At 44.2% G+C, this 18,500-nt stretch overlaps 2 protein-coding genes across 2 annotated transcripts; both read left to right on the top strand.

Annotated features, from left to right (window-relative positions):
* The first annotated feature begins 2,623 nt into the window (after positions 1 to 2,623).
* Positions 2,624 to 13,447, top strand: traf3ip1 (TNF receptor-associated factor 3 interacting protein 1). Its single transcript, XM_068746386.1, has 16 exons — positions 2,624 to 2,746; positions 3,528 to 3,596; positions 4,432 to 4,593; positions 4,900 to 5,028; positions 5,152 to 5,643; positions 5,722 to 5,793; positions 5,973 to 5,993; positions 6,466 to 6,541; positions 6,807 to 6,827; positions 7,020 to 7,095; positions 7,568 to 7,654; positions 7,841 to 7,964; positions 8,049 to 8,085; positions 8,215 to 8,279; positions 12,344 to 12,561; positions 12,669 to 13,447. The coding sequence occupies exons 1-16, from the start codon at positions 2,624 to 2,626 to the stop codon at positions 12,829 to 12,831; spliced, it is 1,935 nt and encodes a 644-aa protein (XP_068602487.1). The 3' UTR covers positions 12,832 to 13,447.
* Positions 13,448 to 14,888: 1,441 nt separating this feature from the next.
* Positions 14,889 to 17,132, top strand: asb1 (ankyrin repeat and SOCS box containing 1). The gene is made up of 5 exons (XM_068746648.1): positions 14,889 to 14,985; positions 15,751 to 15,889; positions 16,003 to 16,305; positions 16,398 to 16,780; positions 17,002 to 17,132. The coding sequence occupies exons 1-5, from the start codon at positions 14,889 to 14,891 to the stop codon at positions 17,130 to 17,132; spliced, it is 1,053 nt and encodes a 350-aa protein (XP_068602749.1).
* Positions 17,133 to 18,500: the final 1,368 nt, after the last annotated feature.

Genomic DNA, 18,500 nt, shown 5'->3' on the forward strand with positions numbered 1-18,500 from the left:
TCACCATGGGTGGAACTCAACCTACATTTCATATAATGATTACAGTCTTACTTAAAAGGGTACGACAACATCTCGAGTTGCACTAGTGTACTATTTCCCTTTGTCAAACTTCACATAAGCCTAAATAGCCACAATTTACCCAGTATTAAGTGCGGGCATTGCAGCATGTTGAGGCAAAGACATGTGGCATTTCCCTGAGCTAAATCTTTTAGTGCTGTATGTCTTTATATTTGTTTATCACTGAAAGAACGTTATTTTCCAAACACGTTAGACTATTTCAACTGAAAATTAGCAAAGGAAACTAAGCATGGCATAATTGCTAATACTAAAGTGAAATAAGATAAAGACAGATCTTGGAAAAACAAGACCTAACGGGGTCCAAACATTTTGCTTCCACTACTGACAGATTCCTCAGTGAACGTAACGTGAAAGAGAACATTCTCCAGGTGTTGGTAGAACCTGCAGAGACATACAGTAGCTAGCTAGTGGCTAGCTTATGAAAAGAAGGGGGACGCGTATTTCTTTCATTACATGTCTTGCCCATCCATCCCTCCATTGTGTCGTGCCGTCCATTGAACATTTTATTTTGGTTTTGACAGATTATATATTTATTTTATGCATATGTTAATTTGTGTTACTTTTAAACAGCACAGTATGATTATGTAATACTTATTAATCGGGTTTAAAAGGACTTCTGACTTTGAGTGGTGTTCCCGTGTATTTTTATTTTTTGTCTATTAGAACCTTATGCTGTGAGCCATATATGGCAGACATAGTCATGTAGAGACATAGGTTCCCGACCCCTGCCTTAAAGGTTCATCCACTGTTAAGCTAGTATAATGGATCCAGATCACGTCTTATACTGTTTCTCACACACTCAAGGTCTGGGTGATAAAACGTACATCTTGAATGTCAGAGTGTTCAGACCAGATAGCAGAAATCGTCCATTAGATAGTCCAAACATGCCAGGGTCGATCTGTGTTGTCTCTGGGAGGAGGAAAGATTTAGGTGAAAAGAGCCTCTCAGAAGGACTACAAGTTCTTAGCAGAGTTTAGACTCTTGGTTCTTCAGTGTTTGGACGTCCTCTTGGTAAGATCTGATATAGTTGAATGAACCCTCTGCAGATTTTATGTTTCCTTTCAGTCTTCAATAAACCTTGTGATTTGCTGAAATCTGACATTTTGTCTTGTGCCGTTTCTGGAATCTGAGGACCGGAGCGTTCTGGTCTGTTCCACCCTGACATTAATATGCATTTTGGTTGTTTGTGCACTGATTCTAATTGAAATGACAGATTTTTATCATGGTTTTTAATATTTTCACGGTGTCTGCTATTTCAGAGAATGCATCTTTTGATATATATGTATGTAAATAATGCATTTGATTCAATAAAAAGTGACATATCCTCACCACTAGATGGCAGTAAAATATAACTATTTTCACCACTGAAATCCTGACTTGTCCATGAAGTTGATCATATTTGAAGCACAAAACAATGGATGACTCTACAAACATCACACAGAGTATTCTTACTTGTATTCTGGAAGGTTTATCATCCCTCCAGAGTATTTTGTTTTATTACTGTCACAAGAAGTGCCTCTTTTCTTAAAGCTTGACTGTCACTCTCTGGTCACACATGCACTTTCTGAAATATTGCTTCAATAACAGTAATAATCTAATACATATTTTTTCCCCACATTATTCTACAAAGGCTTGCATGAGGCTCCACAGAATGAGGTTAACTACAGACAGCCCGGAGGCAGTTTTACTGTCACAACTAGAATTAATGAGCTCTTCTTAATTGTTGTGGCGCTGCTGTGGTGCGTCCTCGTGCGCTCACCTCCCGAAAGAAAACTCAGACGCATCAGCAGGGATGACAGTTCTGAAAACTTGCAATGGCGTCAGCGACTAATGAGATACATCCGGAAGACCAAGTTATTTATCTTTGAATGCAGAGAGAGATGTGGAAAACAAAGATTCAAAATGGGTCAGTGAGTTTTATTCCCTTTATTTTATTCCCATATTATTTTTCTATAACGTCTACTGAAGGAAAAGATCACCTGGAAATGCTCCAATCCTCGAAGTACATGTGATATTTTATTTAATTATCATTCCGATGTACATGGGCAGCGGTTAGTGCTGTTCCCTCACACCACGAAGGTCTTAAGTTTAAATCCAACTGAATTTTTTTTTTGATTTTCTGTGAGGATTTTGCATGTTCTCCCTGTGGGTTCTCTGCGGGGTTCTCTGCGGGGTTCCAGCCATAGGCGAACTGAATCAGGGATTAGAAAGTGGAAATTGTCATTCCTGTTCTAATCTGCTGCATTATATCGCTCCCTAGTGGTTAATAATAATTGTGCATTGTCCTTGTATAAAACCAACTCACTCCATCCACCCACAAGGTGGCAGTAAAGCCACAAAGCTGTTTGCCAAGCGCAAAACAGAGTCGGGCACGAAGAAGAAGAATGACGATGATGTCATGACGCAGTTCCTATAGTAACCTGGATTCAAACCCACTCGATCATGGTTTTATCAACGACATCAGGCTTATCAATTTGTGGACAACGACAACAAAATTAGATTTCAGAGCGGCTCGGAGCACACGGGAGACGATAAACCCGTAAAAATGAACGAGACGTCAATAAAGAGGACTCAGGACACGCTGGGCAAGATCATCAAGAAGCCGCCGCTGACTCAGAAACTGCTGGGCAGACCGCCCTTTCGGTTCCTCCACGACGTTTTCACAGAGGTGAGGCCGATGTGGCGATAGCAACATGCCCGGTGCTTGTTTACACTTGCTGGAGAGCTAGCAAACATTAGCGCGAGCTAAGCTAAGCTAATCGGGGAACGAGCGTTCACGTCTCCGCCGGTCAGTGTTCGGTGTATGACAGATGTTAAACAGCAAGAGTTAAACTCTTTGGGTCAGTCGCCGAACAAAGAAGTGATCATTCAATGTTAAGTTACCAGTTACGTTAGCTTAGGCGGTTAGCCGCATAGCGTCTTGCAGTTGCTAGGCACCAGCTAAGGCTAAAAGCCAATGCGCTTATCAACAAGTCTTTCAGGGTGCTGTAGAAAAGGCCCGAGAAGCTTAATCGTGATTTAATATCGTCTTATTAAACAGCAACATTCGGCTCACTGACGGATTTAGCATGTCAGAGCAGCGTAATCCAGAGGCTAGGTTAGTTAAATGACCAAACTGAAAAAGTCAAACACAAATATTTGATGTCAGAATAACATCCGGTCTATGAGAAATCAATGGTGTCTGTTTGTCTTTTTTTTGTTTTAAGTAACCAACTTGTTACTTTAAACTGAAAACCTTCTCACTGTCTTAAAATACATGAAATCAAATGTCCATTCTCCACTTTTTGAATGTTTATCTCCAAATGAATGTGTATTTGTAATTGGGATGCTTTTCCTCTTATTGTTATTGTGTTGTTTTTGAGTGCAGAGATGGTGCACTGTGTATTTTTGATGTTTTAAGGATAAAACAAGTTGATATTGTTAAAAAAGATATATCTTACAATCTTCAGGTAATAAGGACAACAGGCTTTATGAAGGGCCTGTACGGAGAAAACGAGTTAAAGGCTGATAATGTTAAGGTAAGATGATCACTCTCTGTCTAATTCTGCTGAACATTAGCACCATTTGGCCTTCTGCACCACAAGGCTCATATCATTACCCCTCACACTTATTTGACCTGGTTACATATTGGACAGTCTAAGGTTGTGTCAGGGTAACCCGACACGTCACCTTAGAGGCGCAGTGAGTGAGAAGACCTGGCAGGACAGAGTTTAGCCAAGTGTCAGAACTTGAACCTTCCGTTTGAGCGCTAACCCCAGATCAGGAGTCTTTGGCTTTGATAGGAAATGTCCATTTTAGCAACGACATTGAAATAGTGAATAGGGAATATTGGCTGTTTTCCATTCATTTGTTTTATTAAGAAATTATCAATATTAGGACCCGAGCTCTAAGCATGTAAAGAGATGCTATTGGTCTGCAAGATATTATTATTATTGTTCCACGTGAATTGCCTTTTTGGAGTTCTAAATATTCTGGAGAAATCAAAGTGGGGATATGTTAAACAGAAATGATCATAGCTACGTAGGTGGGTTTCTACTCTCTATGCCCCAAACATTGCAAAATAGTCCCACCCGAAAGTTGCAACAGGAAGTGAATACATGTACATGTTTATGCACTACTGCTAAGCAGTAGAACATATTTTCCTCAGCTAAAACAAGTTGGCGATGCGTCCCTGTGAAGCTCGTGAGTTTTTATCACAGTGATGGTGAATGTTAATGTTTCGCCGTGAAGCAGTCTAGTTTATAAAACTTCACGTTTTATAAACTAGCATGGCCTTGCTCTTTGTTTAGAGTACCTTTGCTTTCACAATCACACGCCGTTGCTGACCCCCCCCCCCGCCTGCATTCTCTTCAGGATAAAGAGTCCAAGATGACCTTCCTCCAGAAGGCAATAGATGCCGTGATGCTGGTCAGTGGCGAGCCCCTGGCAGCCAAGCCAGGACACATTGTTGCTGGCCACGAGCCTGAGAAAACCAATGAGCTGCTGCAGGCGATAGCCAAGTGCTGCCTCAATAAGGTCTGTGCTGCATGTGCACACACATGCACTTAAAACTACATGGGGAAATTGTTGTCGACACCAGAAAAACAAGTAGTTATGGCATAAAGTAAAAGGAAAATGAACTGTACTTCTTTCCTGTCTATGTACCTCAGGGAGAACTTTTAAAAATATTTTAATTAAACCCTGGAGATGTTTAATTAAAGTGAGCTTGTGCCCATGGAATAGTTGTTTGTATTTTATAGCATGCTAGAGGCAACATGTCAAGTGAGTATTACAGGCTTGCTAAGGATCCCTTTCAAAAATGTAAAATAATATGATTGGCAGATGTCCAGTGATGATGCGGTCAAGCGGGTGCTTGCAGGAGAAAAGGGAGATATGAAGACCAAAGCCAGCACCTCCAGACCGCAGGACAAAGAAAATAGGGAGGGGGGTGAACGTCGTCTGGATAGAGAGGTGAGCTTCTGCAGCGCTTCAAAGTGATGGAATTTGTCACAGTTTTGACATATTAATATTTAACTTAATAAATGATGGGTTTCAGAATATATATCCGCCTTACACTGCTTTAAACTCTTCCAGGAGAAGAAAAATATCATAGAGCACAGTGGGAGCAAAGCCAAGAAGACTTCGGACCAGCCAAAAGAGCAGGAGAGCCGTCGCAGACAGAGTGAAAAACAAGATCGCACTGCGAAGCAGGACCGCCACGCAAATGACCGCGACAATGACAAGAAACCTGATCAGGAGCACAGAGGAAAAGATTATGACAAAAGAAAGAGGCGAGACCGTGATCATCACTCCAAAGATCGGGACAGAGACGAAAGACGAGACAAAGACCCAGAAAAGTACAAAGAAGAAGGGCGGATTAAAGAGCGGGACAAGGGGAAGGACAGAGAAAGGGACAGCGAAAAGGCAAAAGACAAGAAGAGGGACAGAGAAAGGACGAGAGAGAGGGACCCTGACAGAGAAAGAGACAAGGAAAAACGAAGGGACAGAGAAAAAGAGCAGGACAAACAAACGGAACACAAAGAGGCTGCTGGGAGCAGCAAAACTGGAGAGAATGGCAAATTAAAGGTTCATTTTATCACACACAAATCTGAATTTTAGCAACAAATGTTATTGTTCTCATTCTGTATTTATTTTTATAACCAGCCCAGAGTGTCAGAAGAACCACGGCGAGCAGCCACCGAGGAGATGAGCAACAGAACCAGAAGTCCGCCCGCAGTAAGTTGTGTCTGCACATGGAATATTCCCAGAGACCCTTCGGTCAGGCCAGCTGATTCTCAAATCATTGACTTGGTCACTTGCTCCGTTAAGTCTAATAAATTAAGGTAAACATTTTATATACATTTCTCAGTCAAATTCAAATGCATGTTTTTGTGTTGTGCCTCATTCTTTGCGAGGAACCCAAACCAGATGAACAGGTATTAAATCCGCTGAAACACAACTGTTAGGATGCAGTGACTGTCGTAGCTGCTGTGAGGGGGGGTTTGCCACTTGGGACATAGAATACACAACATTCATTTTTTACGACAATCTACTCGTTTGTGTAGTTTATTGCTGGTTCTTTTTCCTGGTTCATCCTTTTCGTAATGATTTGGATGCTGACATCCCTCATTGTCATGTCAGTCGCTTTGCATTCTGTCGTTTGGCTTTCCTTGAAGGACGCTGCTCCCGCTACGCTTGTTGCTGTAGTCAAAATTCACATTCCCTTTTCGCTCATAGTGTGTCTCTTCATGTGTTTTGTTGTTGTTGACATTTTAATCTTACTGTGTGTTTTGATGTCGGATCTCTATGTACGGCTGGTATTTGGCCTTAAACAAGATTGTATATTTAAACCAATGCAATTTCATGGCTTATTGTAGTTTTTCCCTTTTTCTCTTCGTCCTCCCTCAGTCTGATGGTCCATCTAGAATACCTCGTCCTTCATCGGCCAAAGGGCAGAGACGGAGACCCACCATTAGCAATCGAGGTAACCATTTTTCTTATCTTATACCAATAAGGCATATCGCACAAAAGTAATATCGAATTCTTAAATAGCTGTGATGTAATTATCGACAGAAGGGATTTTTAGTACACCGATGTATATTTTACACTTTACTTTCTATTTCTATTCAGCTTTCCTGATAAAATCACTGAATAGTTTTCTTCACTGTTGGCAGAATCAATCAAAGCTTCTAAGAATTCACTTTCACATGATTTCTGTGATGTTAATTGTCTTTTTCTGCTCTTAACAGCTGAATCTGACAGCGAGGGAGGTAATTGTTTCCAATTGTATGCAAAACAAACGTATAACAGATGCACTCACACAATTACCTCTGTAATTTAGAGACGAGACTAGAATGTACTTGTTATACCATGTTAGTTAGAACCCACCGTGCAAAGCACAGGTGGAATCCTTCTTATGACTATACATATCTTAAGTACGAGTAATTTTTATCCTGTTATAGATGCAGATGCCCAGTTAAACCAGAAACCTGCATCCCAGGAAAATGGAATTACTGCAGTCTCAGATGTGGCCTCCAGGTTGGTAAAATGAACACCAGACCACTCACTTTACTTCGGTTGTTGCGCTGTTGTGGGGTTATGATTGAACAAATACTGCTGACAAGTCCTATTGAGGGTTTGTCACATTACAGAGAAAGGGCTCACTATTAGCAGTATTAGCAGCACCTGTATTAGCTGTACTTGTATTAGCTGTACTTGTGTTAGCAAAAATAGTCATTTAAAAGATTCAGACATTTCTGATGATTTTCATGTTGAAGTTGCTACAGTGGTATTTTTCTACTAGGGTGTAATATTTTATTGCTTTATATAGTTAAATAGGTGGTAGTTTGCTTTTTCACATGTTGGGTTTGTGCCCTGGGCCTTCATGGTGTGAATGTGTTGTCCTGAGCAACGGTTAACCTAGCGTAACTCCGTGTTGTACTTATAATCGTGCGTTTAACGGCTTGTTTCGTTAATATCGTTCCACCGTCTCGCTCTTTTACGTCAACAGGAAAATAGCAAGGCCCAGCAGTGCTCGTCCGGCCCCTCCCCCAGTCAAGAGACAACAAAGCTACACTGATTTGGCCCAGTCAGAGAGGTGACTTCATCTTACATGCTGATGTCATTACCCCAATTTATACTGACAAAAACATTTAGTCTAATTTTCATTGTTGTCACCTTCTTAGTCTTTTACCTGCCAGAGGAAAAGATGAGAGATGATTACTGCTAGATTATTATAGATTACACGAGTCACACTCTTTGCCTTTGCTCGTTGATTTCTCAGGATGTCCAGTGCTAAGCCATTAGCACCAGTCATCATGGATGAGAAGAGGCTTTCTGAGGATGAAGATGAGCAGTTCGTCATCGATGTCGTCCGGCCACCCCCCGATGCTCCAGTGATGCGGGAGGTGAGTGATTTGATCCTGGAGTTCTTCAAATAACATGGGAAAATATGACCCTGGGAACGTCATCCACAATTTCCTCTTTCACAGGAGCCGAGAGAAATGGTTGACAGTGAAGAAAAGCATGGTGCGTTGTCTTTTCAGTTCTCTGGAGGACCTTTAATGCTACATTTTCATCCATATTTTGTTCACGCTGAAGACATTTGAGTGGTTTAAGGAAATGTAAATTTACCTCTTATTGTTTCCGTTACCGAAGGTGGCCTGGTGAAAAAGATCCTAGAGACCAAAAAGGACTACGAGGCCTCCTCCAAAACTACGCCGGTATGTGCAGTATTCTCCACTAGAGGGCAGTATCAGCCAAGTTCTTTCCAACTCATCTTTATGACACACGTTCAGCCACACCATCACTTCTATCAGACATTTACTGTTGAAATAGTTCCCCCCCCCCCCACGATCCCCCCGTGTTTTAAACCCAGTGAAATACCCAGTTCAGCCCTGGTTATTATCAAAGCAAAGATATAAACAAATGGGGAGGAGAGGTGTAAGTGCAACCTCAAAACGGTTCCCCTTCGGTGAACCCGAAGGGCTAATAACCAGACAAGCACGAATGGCCTCCAACAGACCACACATAACTTATTACACACATCAAGATGTCTGGAGCGCAATGAGCAGGTAAGATTATATATTTTATTACAGGCGCCTGTTCTGTGTACAGTTTGAGGATATCTGGCATCTGAGGAAAGCTCTTTTTGGAGCATTCTTGTTCTTGTAGTCATTGATGTTATTAGCGCTGCCATAGTTTGACCCCGTAGGCTCATTAAAATTCCTTGCACGTAATAGTCGGGCTTTCCTGAGAAGTTCCTTCCTTCTTTTTTTTTTTTTTTTTTATCTCTAATGATTTGGTCTTTATATAATACATGTATAAAATGGGTAGTTGCCATGGTGATGCAGTATCTCTGTGGGCGCCCAGAGAGCCGTATCTCGTCATTATTTGGAGAGTGAGTCAGTGTGAAGCTTACAGTTTAGCTCTGTGCTTCATGGCGAGAGGCTAGCGTACGCCGCCTGATTTGGGTGGTCCTCTTCACTGAGGCATCCCCTCTCAGCTGACCACCCTCACTCTGACTGATGTGCTGCTTTCCACTGTCACTCATGCGGAAGGCCCACCCGATCCATCCCCTCAGACCTCATCCCTTGTAACTTGCACCTGAACCGTTCCCAGTCTAGCTACAACTAAACCGAGTTAGCTTCGTAGGAATATTAGGTCCGGCGTTTAAAATTTAAAAAAAAAACTTTTCGCGCACAGCATTTCATCATTAAAACAATGATTCGAAACCAAATTATGTAAACCCTACAAAACATAAACCGACAAATAGTCCAAGGCAACAGAGGCCTCCTCGGTTTACTGCGTTTCAGAGTGTCCCGGTCTGCGTTGGCAGCTTCTAGCAGGTATGTCTGCACGTAGAAAGAGTTCAGTCCCACCCCTCTATTATTGACCTTGCCTCGTCAGCTGTATAAAGAACTATAATGACTTCCTTCCAGACATGAAAGGGTGGAGAGGTCAGTTTAATGGACTCAATTTTTTCTCTCCCCCTGTAATCATGGTAAAACACACGCAGGGTTAAAATGTAAATATTGAGCTTCCTCCATTCTATGACGGGTTTGAAATTTCAGCTGCTATTTCTTAAACAAGAAGGTTTATCAAAACACGATCTCGGCGAGCGTCAAGCCGTCCCGTTTCATGTTCTTTGTCATTTCTGAATGAATTATTACTGATGCTGGTGCTAAGGTGCCACGTGGCTTTGCTGATGTAAACAAAGGGAATTCTTAAACAGTCAGATGATTGTATTTTTCCATGTCCCACCTCATTGCGCGCGCGCACGTGTGTGTGTGTGTGGGGGGGGGGCTGAAGAATTTGCTGTATATTTATGGGGGTGACCTTCCTGGTGACCCCCTTGGCAGTATTGTATATTATTCCAACATACTTCTCTTTTTATTTAGACAGAATCTGCCCCTCGCAGCAGCTGCGTTTTCATAAAGAATTTGTGTACTTTTATCCCCCCACCCCCCCTTTTTTTTTTTTCTTTACCCCCATCAAATTAGCCTTAATGAAGGTTTGCAAATGTATAAATAAACCCTGTGGCATACAAATGGATGGTTGTTGAGTGAGAGTCACAGAATAAAATAAATAGTCCTCGGTGCAGCCCTCTGCGTCCTTATAAACACGCAGGTTTTCTTTGGTGGGTTTAGTTTCAGAGGCGATACGTTTGTAAGAATTGCTTACTTGTGGCACATGAAATCTGTTATTGGACCTGAACCTGGACAAATGTGATTTTCTGATCTTGCATGTCTCCAAAAGTCCTCATAAACCTTTTTCCTGCATGTTGAACATTTGAATGACAAACGAATCTTCCTCAGATGGTGTCGTCTATCTGTCAGCGCAGTGTAACCTGCGTTCCCTTTGCAGCTTCCTTTTCGGTTAATCCTGTAGCCCAGAGTCGTGATCTCAGTTGCCTCCCCAGCGACCTTAATAAAACATCCTGTTACCTCATTGGCCGTAAAAGCGTTCCTCTTCGCCTCGCTGACTGCAAGCTATTTTTATGATCTGGCTGGATTTTTGAACGGCCTTCTATGAGATATGTCTCCTGCAAATTCACATCCTGGATCATCACTAAAATGTAATTATCTGCTCCTGGTAACATTCCCAACATTTCCTGAAAATGTCATCAAGATCCGTCTGGAACAGGCAAAGAAACAAACCCTGATTACATAACCTCCGCGTTGGCGGAGGTAATAATGGAAAGACCTGCCGCCCTTCCTCCTCGCTGATCCCAAACTCCACTGAGGTCACCACATCTAAATGACCTGGGTGAGGAGAAGGACAATCCAGGGGCACACAGGTCCTCGCTGAGGCTGTGATTGACGCCCAACTGGACAGAGAGCACAAGAACGAGAGGTCATGTGTTCACAGCAAGTTTTTTTTTTTCTTATTTTCCAACAGAGAAGGGGAAGACGATTGAGGGTAGCAACAGGATGGCAAATAGAATGAAGCCATGGGTATACTGTCTGGGGCCACGCAGACTAAACCACCGCCAGGAAGGCCGAATGAGCCGGAGAGTGTTTGTCTAGCTGCAGGGTTCACAGCACCCAGTGGAAAACCACCCACCTCGTCAGGGGACCGCTGAGCCAAGGCGTTTTAAACCTCACACTCATCGGCCGCCACAGTCGGTCAACAAAGACTGAGGCGCTCAGAAATGTGCTCTCGTCTCCTGGAAAGACGTTTCTGGCAAACGGCGATGCTTGGTGTCATTTCTGCAGAGAAGCTTCCATTTATTTAGGTGATTACTAAACCCTAACCCTGATCAAACCCTGGCTTTGAAGCGCGCCCCACGCCAAGCGCGTCGGGCGCCGTGACAGATTGCGTGTTTTTGAAGACGGGGCTTCCGTTTAGTTTGCGCGCCGTCACAAATGGATCGCTGCTGCCTCGAGAAGGCACGCGCTCCCGTCTGTGGAGCCAAGGAGCACAAATTATGCCGAGAGTTGAACTTGAAAGGAGGAATAAGTGTAGAAGTTGTTACTCAATACTGCAGTGAAACAACCTCACGACCACAAGCCTGTTACTAAAATAAACAAGACTTTAGGACCAAGCGTGTGGGTGGGGGACTAACTGTGTCCACTTTAGGCTTCAGCTGAACACGTGTGTGTGTGTGTGTGTGTGTGTGTATGGGGGGGGGGCTTTATGGTTGCAATGTTGAGTGCTTTTGCATCACACACACACACACACACTCCTCGCGAAACCCAGCTAAGCAAACAGCCTTGGGTTTGCTCCCTGCCGAGGGAGGTCCGTCCCTGATAGCTTCCCCTCCTTTTCACCGTTGGGGGAATGATTATAATTGGGATATAGCAACCCCCCCCCCCCCCCATACCCCCAACCACACACACCGTACACTGGAGGCCTTCAGCCACCAGGCTCTCGATATTTGCCGGTGCGATTCATGTGTTTGATCTTTATATATACAGCTAAGTTGGTAGAATTCCTGCATAACGTTTTTATCCTTGAAATCTGAAACCACTAAATGCAGCCTCGGTCTGGTTCTTGGCATTTCAGACTTTGCTGGCGAAGGTAGAATTCCTAAAGGAGGTTTATTATGTTTGGGTCTGAGGTCACAAGTGATTTTTTTTTTGTGTGTGTGCTCGTACAACAGTTTGAGGGTGTTTAGTTTAAAATCGACATCCAAAAGCGCTTTAATTTCTTTCTACACCAATCTACGCCTTTTATCCGTGTAATACCAACATGCTCTCAGTAGTAGTACTAGTTAGGATTATTCATATGTAGAAATCTAGACTGAGTGAAATGGACTCACTGTATTCATCAAATTCACTTTCAGAACGTGGTTTCTGAAGCGGCGCAGCGGAGACAGCGAGACATGGTGACAAAAGAGCTGGAGCAACTGGACTCATCCATCCAGATGGTGTGCAGCAGCACTCTGCCTTTGGGTACCTGCATGAACTACGTACAGGAGGACATGGACGCCATGCGAGCTGAGCGGAACAGCTGGCGGCAGAGGAACCAGGAGTACGCTCAGGCCTTGCTGCAGGAGGAGAGGTGGGGGGGGGGGGAGAGATTCCATCGCTCGCTCTAGTTGTTATTTCTCCACGTTCTTAATCTCCATGTTATTAATTAATCATGCGCTCTCCCTTGTTTGTGTGCAGAGAGACGGACAGAGTTTTGGACCCTCTTTTGGCTGAGCTTTCAGAGCTGGAGCTGCTTATTAAGAAAGAGCATGAGAAAATATTTACCTCCAAGTCCAACATATTGAAGAATCAGGACAAGATTCAGAAGATGACGAGAATGAGCTTCTCTGCAGGGTCATAAAGTGTGAGCTAAGGTCTAAATCTCCAGGGATTGAACTTTTTTTATATGTATATATATAAATGCTCCCGTCTCATATTGTCCTGAAGGAAAATGGTCTTACAAACACTTCCTGGGTTTTATCACAAACATATAAGACATTCAGATGCTGACAGTAGCTCAGAGTGATGGTTTGAAGGTCTTGCTTTATTCTAACTGCTGAGAGATGAATTCAGGAATATCTTGTTGCATCTTGACATGAAAGATTCAGGGTGGTGTTTATTGCTGCATCAGTTCACCAACAGCTTATGAATTACAAGACGGACAATAATTTACATTTACGACTGATTTGACAAACACCCAGCGATAATTTAAAACCGTTACTTCACTCATTACTCTGGTCGCGAAGACTTTGTACTAGAGTCAGTCTGAGTACGTTAATAAGTAGACTTGTGTTGTTTTGTTTGCTTTTCTCCATTTTGATTGTTTTATCTGCTGTAATGCTACTGCACACATTTGTTCTGTAAACTGTATCACGGATACCGTTTCCGTTCAAACTGTATATTTTGGATACAGCGTGTGGATATTGTATCATAGTTCAGATAATTCTATAATTTTGTAGTGAAGTGAAATAAACGGTTTGTGATACATATTCGTCTCCTGTTTTGAAGACAGAGAATGAATGTCTCATTCAGGAAAAGCTTGCCAGTCAGGGTCAGCCGGTAAATAGAAACTTAATGGGATATTACCATTTCATTAAAAGCAATTCAATCAATGACCCTGTTTCCTAATTGTCAAGTGAAGTCCTAGTGGCATCTGGCATGCATTCTCAATCAGACTTTCTTTTTACACCATGAGAGAATTAAAACCTTTATTTTCCTTTTGAAGACCCTTTTGTAACAGGAGCAACTTTTTTGGCAAGCCACAAAACAGCTGCAATACAAAGATTATCAACAATGAGCTCTTTAATAGGTATTAAACAAGATTTAGCACAATTACACTGCAAGTCAGAAGCTGTGGGCTGCTTGCAGAAGGATCAGACACCTGCTTTCAGCAAAGACGCTGGCCTCTCTCTTGACCGGTGGATTAAGAAAATAGTCGGAGGAAAGGGCAGCTCAATAGTCCATCTGCGTTTTTCTTTTAAGAAGTGATTTAAGACATGATTCACGATTAAAAATGCCTTTGTTCATTTTGCCTTTTGAGATTCACAATGTTTAGCGCTGCTAATGGGTTATTACATTTGACACCTGTTTTACTAACTCCTTCATATCTTTGGCCGGAATAAAAGAAACAATTGGTTATTTTAAGATAAAATCTCCAGCGTTGACTGAGACTTTTGGATTCAGGACTCGAATGTTCAAAGACTATTTAGAGCCTTAATGACTACTAAATGGCCTTTTTGCCCCGAGTGTTGCAATCTCTGGTATAAGCTGCACATCATAAATGTAAATCAATCTGTTTTGAATCTTCTTAAAAAAAAAAAAAAAAAAACAGAAACAGGATGAATACGTAAGATTTATTTTTAGAGCCCGACCTGAAGCTCAGGTGGGGCTCTGGTAACACAGAGCAAAGGCAGCCTGCCTTTCTGGTGTGTGTTACTCGCCAGAAGAATGCAATCAGGCCCACCCACTGAAAGGACTGGGCCCCTGAAACGGTTCAGTGGGGGGACCCTCCCCAAGCATGTCAACTCTAGTGTTCTCTCTTCTGCACAAACACATGCAGAATACTGACATCAATCTAACCTGCCCCCCCCCCCCCCAAAAAAAAAACCTTTTCCTGAGTATTATAAAGTTGGTAATTGAAATCTAATTTGATATATGCATATATTTATAACCCATAAGATTACTCAGAAAACCCTAAAACAATGGTCACCTCCTCTCCCTCAGTCCAGACATTAATGGCGTCCTGTCCCTTTAAATCCGACCTGCTGAGCGCAGCCCGGAAGTGACGCATTGAGACGTTTGTTTATTATGATGCTCGTCTCTGTAACTGTCGTCGGTTGCGTTTCCCGTCTTTGGAGAACAAGTGGTGGTCTGCCGTGGAACCCTTGGTTTCAGGGGGGGGGGTGACGTTTCAGGAACATGGCCGACAGCCCAGAAGCAGATGTGGACGATCCGCCCAACATCTGTTCCCCTCCGCCCCTCACTGCGTCCGATCTGCCCCGCCCCACCGCGACAGGTAAACGCGGCTGGTGCGAGTGTGATCCATCGGTCCTGTCTGGGGACTGGGGAGTGTCCTCCCTGTTCAGTGTGTGCGTGTGTGCGTGCGTGTGTGTGTGTGCGTGTGCATGACATTAATAATACAGAGGATGACTCGTCTAATAAGGTGTGGCTGAAGGATGAGAGGAAGACTGTCCATGAAATGGTATCCGAGTACCAACCCGTGGTACTCGGATACTAACTGAAGTACAGTAATACTAATCTGGAATAATACTCCACCTGCTCCTAAAACTCGTAATGCATGTGAATCAGCACTTGATTGATCGATGCAGGCACAGAATCCCTTTTGTGAAATCAAAATAACGGGAAAAAAATTAAATTAAAATTAAAAATGCAGTAAAATACAGTAGAATGAATATGTTATTTGCTATACATTGGTGGATGACATCCCTGAGACTGCTCTCGGTGGGGGGGGGCAGCCCCACCCTGACTGTCCGTTGGCATTAGCTCCTGTCAGAAACTGCCCCATCATACAGACGCATAAAACGTCATCAGCATTGAGCGGCAGATGATGAAGGGCCTCTCCTCTTCAGAGAGCGTTGGTAGATATTTGTATCGTTAGCATGTACACGGACTGCATGTCTACGTCTCTGTCAAAGCAGACGGCCTTCAGTCGGGATCTCCTGGTCACCTGTAGAGTCCTCAAGCCGTGCCTCAGATCTGCGTTGCGGGAGGTGGGCGTGGTTTCTTTCCATTCTTTTGTTCCTCTGTGTGTTCTCACCAGGCCGGAACCTCAAGCAGTGGCTCCAGGAGCAGTTCTGCGACAAACCTCTGGATCAGGACGACATGCGGCTCCACAACGCGGCCTACGTTGGAGACCTGGACACCCTGAGGAACCTGCTGCAGGAAGATGGCTTCAAACGGTGGGAGCGTCGGTGGAACGCCGTTTTCATTCATTGATTGTCAGACAGAAGGGGGGGGGGTCACGTTAGAGCCGTATATCGAACACATCGAACTAATGCCCACCCTCTGCCAGGCGTATCAACGACAAGTACGTGTGGTGCTGCGGCTGCCTGCCCTGCACCCCCCTGCGGATCGCCGCCACGGCGGGACACGCCGCCTGCGTGGCCTACCTGATTGCCCAGGGGGCAGTGGTGGACCTCGTGGACGTGAAAGGACAGACGGCTCTTCACGTGGCCGTGCTCAACGGTCACCTGGACTGCGTCCGGATCCTGCTCGAAGCCGGCGCCGATCCGAACGGAAGTCAGCACCACCGCAGCACCCCGCTGTACCACGCCACACGGGTGGGGCGGCTGGACATTCTGCAGGAGCTCGTCAGGTGGGGGGCTCGGCCTAAAGCCTGGTTCTCCTCCGTCTTTTGTCGTTGCGCCAGGTGGGAAGGCAAACGTTTGACCTCCGCCCTCTGCCCAGGTTCAACGCTGACGTGGACATGGACCGCCGGCTGGGCCCGCGGCTCCTCTCGGGCGCCCGCCCCCTCAACACGCTGGTGGTGTGCCCTCTTTACATCAGCGCCACCTACCACCACCTCAGCTGTTTCCGCCTGTTGCTCCAGGCCGGCGCTCAGCCTGATTTTAATTACACGGGGCCCGTCTGCCAGGAGGCTCTGACCCGCTGCCTGGCCTCCTGCCTCCTGGATGCCGTGCTGCGACATGGGTGCGAGGTGGCCTTCGTCCACCTGCTGCTGGACCACGGGGCGGACCCCGGCCTCGTGCCCTGGGATGAGTCAGACCTGGAGGGGATGAACAGGTGGAAGGTGGATCCGGAGGCCCTGAAGGTCTTTCTGGAGGCAAAAAGTGAGTATTTACGGCATCGGTGAGGGCTGACGGCGTTTATTATCAACCAGTCTTTTTCGGTAAACCTTCTAGCCGGACCTTTGAGGTACGGGACGACGAATGTACATCCCTCCTGGATCACCTCAAAAAGGAGAAGATTTGCTAAAATACAAGAAGTAAACGCTGAGTATGTGGAGAAAATGGTTCAATCCCGGTGAAACGATGTGTCTGTCTCTCCTCAGGGAATCCTCGGCGACTGACGCACATTTGTCGCATTAGGATCCGCAGAGAACTCGGTAAAAAGCATCTCGACCGCATCCCCGCCTTACCGCTGCCACAGCCAATCAAGAGCTTCCTGCTCCACCAAAGCTGACGACCTTCCACCTTCTCCAGTCCTGCAGAGCTCATCCGACCGCTGCTTCAGTCCCGCCCCGGCTCCGGCCTCTCGGATGGAGCAATTTGTCAACCCAATTTGCTAATTGCTCATTATTTTTTCTAAAGAGTTTATTCAAATATTTCAAAGGTAAAAGTTAAGTCCTGTTCGACAAGCACAGTTATTATTTTCCTCTCTTATCAGAGAAGCATTGCCACTTTGTCGGTTTGTATCTCTTATTCTGTTACTGCTTTAGGAGTACTTTTTGTGTCGCCGTGACGATCCGGAAATGTGTTGTGACACCCCAATGACAGTTTCACTGGGATGGAGTTGAATAGACAGATTGAGTTTTTATTTCTGGGCGAACTGTTCCTCGTGTCATTTGTTCTGAAGCGCCACGTGTTCCCCATCCTGTCCAGAGGGAGAGGACTTTTATTTGGATCTGTCTATTTTAATTGGTCATTAAAACGTTCAAACAACCCTCAGCTGGAGGAAGGGCAGAATGTTATTCTATATACATTATAAACGTTGATATTTAATGATAATTAATATTTATTGAGCAGTGTCTCCTGTTTCCTTGAAATGTATTTATGACGAGTAATAAATATTACCCATAAATCTGCCTTTGCACTCGTCTGCTGTCACAAGTATCATAAAACCCATCGTTATTTGCATAATGTGCATGTTTTGATCTTAAAGAAAGAAAATCACGTCGTAGCCAATATCTGGGAAATAATAGCAACAACTGGAGCAGACGCTTGATTCAGCACATCGTGCTTGCGTATCCTGTGTTACAAATGTCGACGTGAATTTGTGTGGATCTTAAAGAGGACCTGCTCAAGGAGTTTAAGATCAATAATCAATCTTTGCTTAAAGGAGCTGCTCTCCACAATCATTTTCAATCATTACATCGACAGTCTTTTGTAGCAGCTAATATTTTTAACTCGGCTGGCATCGAATAATGTGTCACACACTACACTGCTTCAGCCCTTTCTTCTTGAGTGGCAGCCTTTATCTATTTATTTATTTTTATTGTGACATCCGCCAGAGAAAGTTAAATTATTTATGACTATAGTGACAGAAACATGGACGTCTTTTTAAAACCACAGCTTTTGTGAAAACCCAGCTGGCTCCATGAAAAACAAAAAAGATCCTGGGAAACCCGATTGAGAAGGGCGCAACAAGGACACCGCTCTGGATCTACAGCACACGGTTCTGGTTCAAGCTGATTTCAGCTGTTCTGCAAACGTGTTTGTTAGGATTTCTTTTCTTTTATTTAGACACACAATCACTGCAAGCGACCGAATCTCGAGCGACAATCACTGAAGCAGAAAGGTGAGGAAGAAGCAAAACGGTAAAGTCTGGATC

The sequence above is a fragment of the Brachionichthys hirsutus genome, chromosome 12 (genome assembly GCF_040956055.1).
Source record: "Brachionichthys hirsutus isolate HB-005 chromosome 12, CSIRO-AGI_Bhir_v1, whole genome shotgun sequence".
Classification (NCBI taxonomy): domain Eukaryota; kingdom Metazoa; phylum Chordata; class Actinopteri; order Lophiiformes; family Brachionichthyidae; genus Brachionichthys; species Brachionichthys hirsutus.

What these genes read in the sequence shown, in the direction of transcription:
- asb1 (XM_068746648.1), top strand. Translation starts at nt 14,889, where the DNA reads ATGGCCGACAGCCCAGAAGCAGATGTGGACGATCCGCCCAACATCTGT. An exon ending in GCCCCGCCCCACCGCGACAG is followed by an intron (nt 14,986 to 15,750) that starts GTAAACGCGGCT and finishes TGTTCTCACCAG; the next exon opens with GCCGGAACCTCAAGCAGTGG. An exon ending in CAGGAAGATGGCTTCAAACG is followed by an intron (nt 15,890 to 16,002) that starts GTGGGAGCGTCG and finishes ACCCTCTGCCAG; the next exon opens with GCGTATCAACGACAAGTACG.
- traf3ip1 (XM_068746386.1), top strand. Translation starts at nt 2,624, where the DNA reads ATGAACGAGACGTCAATAAAGAGGACTCAGGACACGCTGGGCAAGATC. An exon ending in TGACAGTGAAGAAAAGCATG is followed by an intron (nt 8,086 to 8,214) that starts GTGCGTTGTCTT and finishes CCGTTACCGAAG; the next exon opens with GTGGCCTGGTGAAAAAGATC. An exon ending in GCCTTGCTGCAGGAGGAGAG is followed by an intron (nt 12,562 to 12,668) that starts GTGGGGGGGGGG and finishes GTTTGTGTGCAG; the next exon opens with AGAGACGGACAGAGTTTTGG.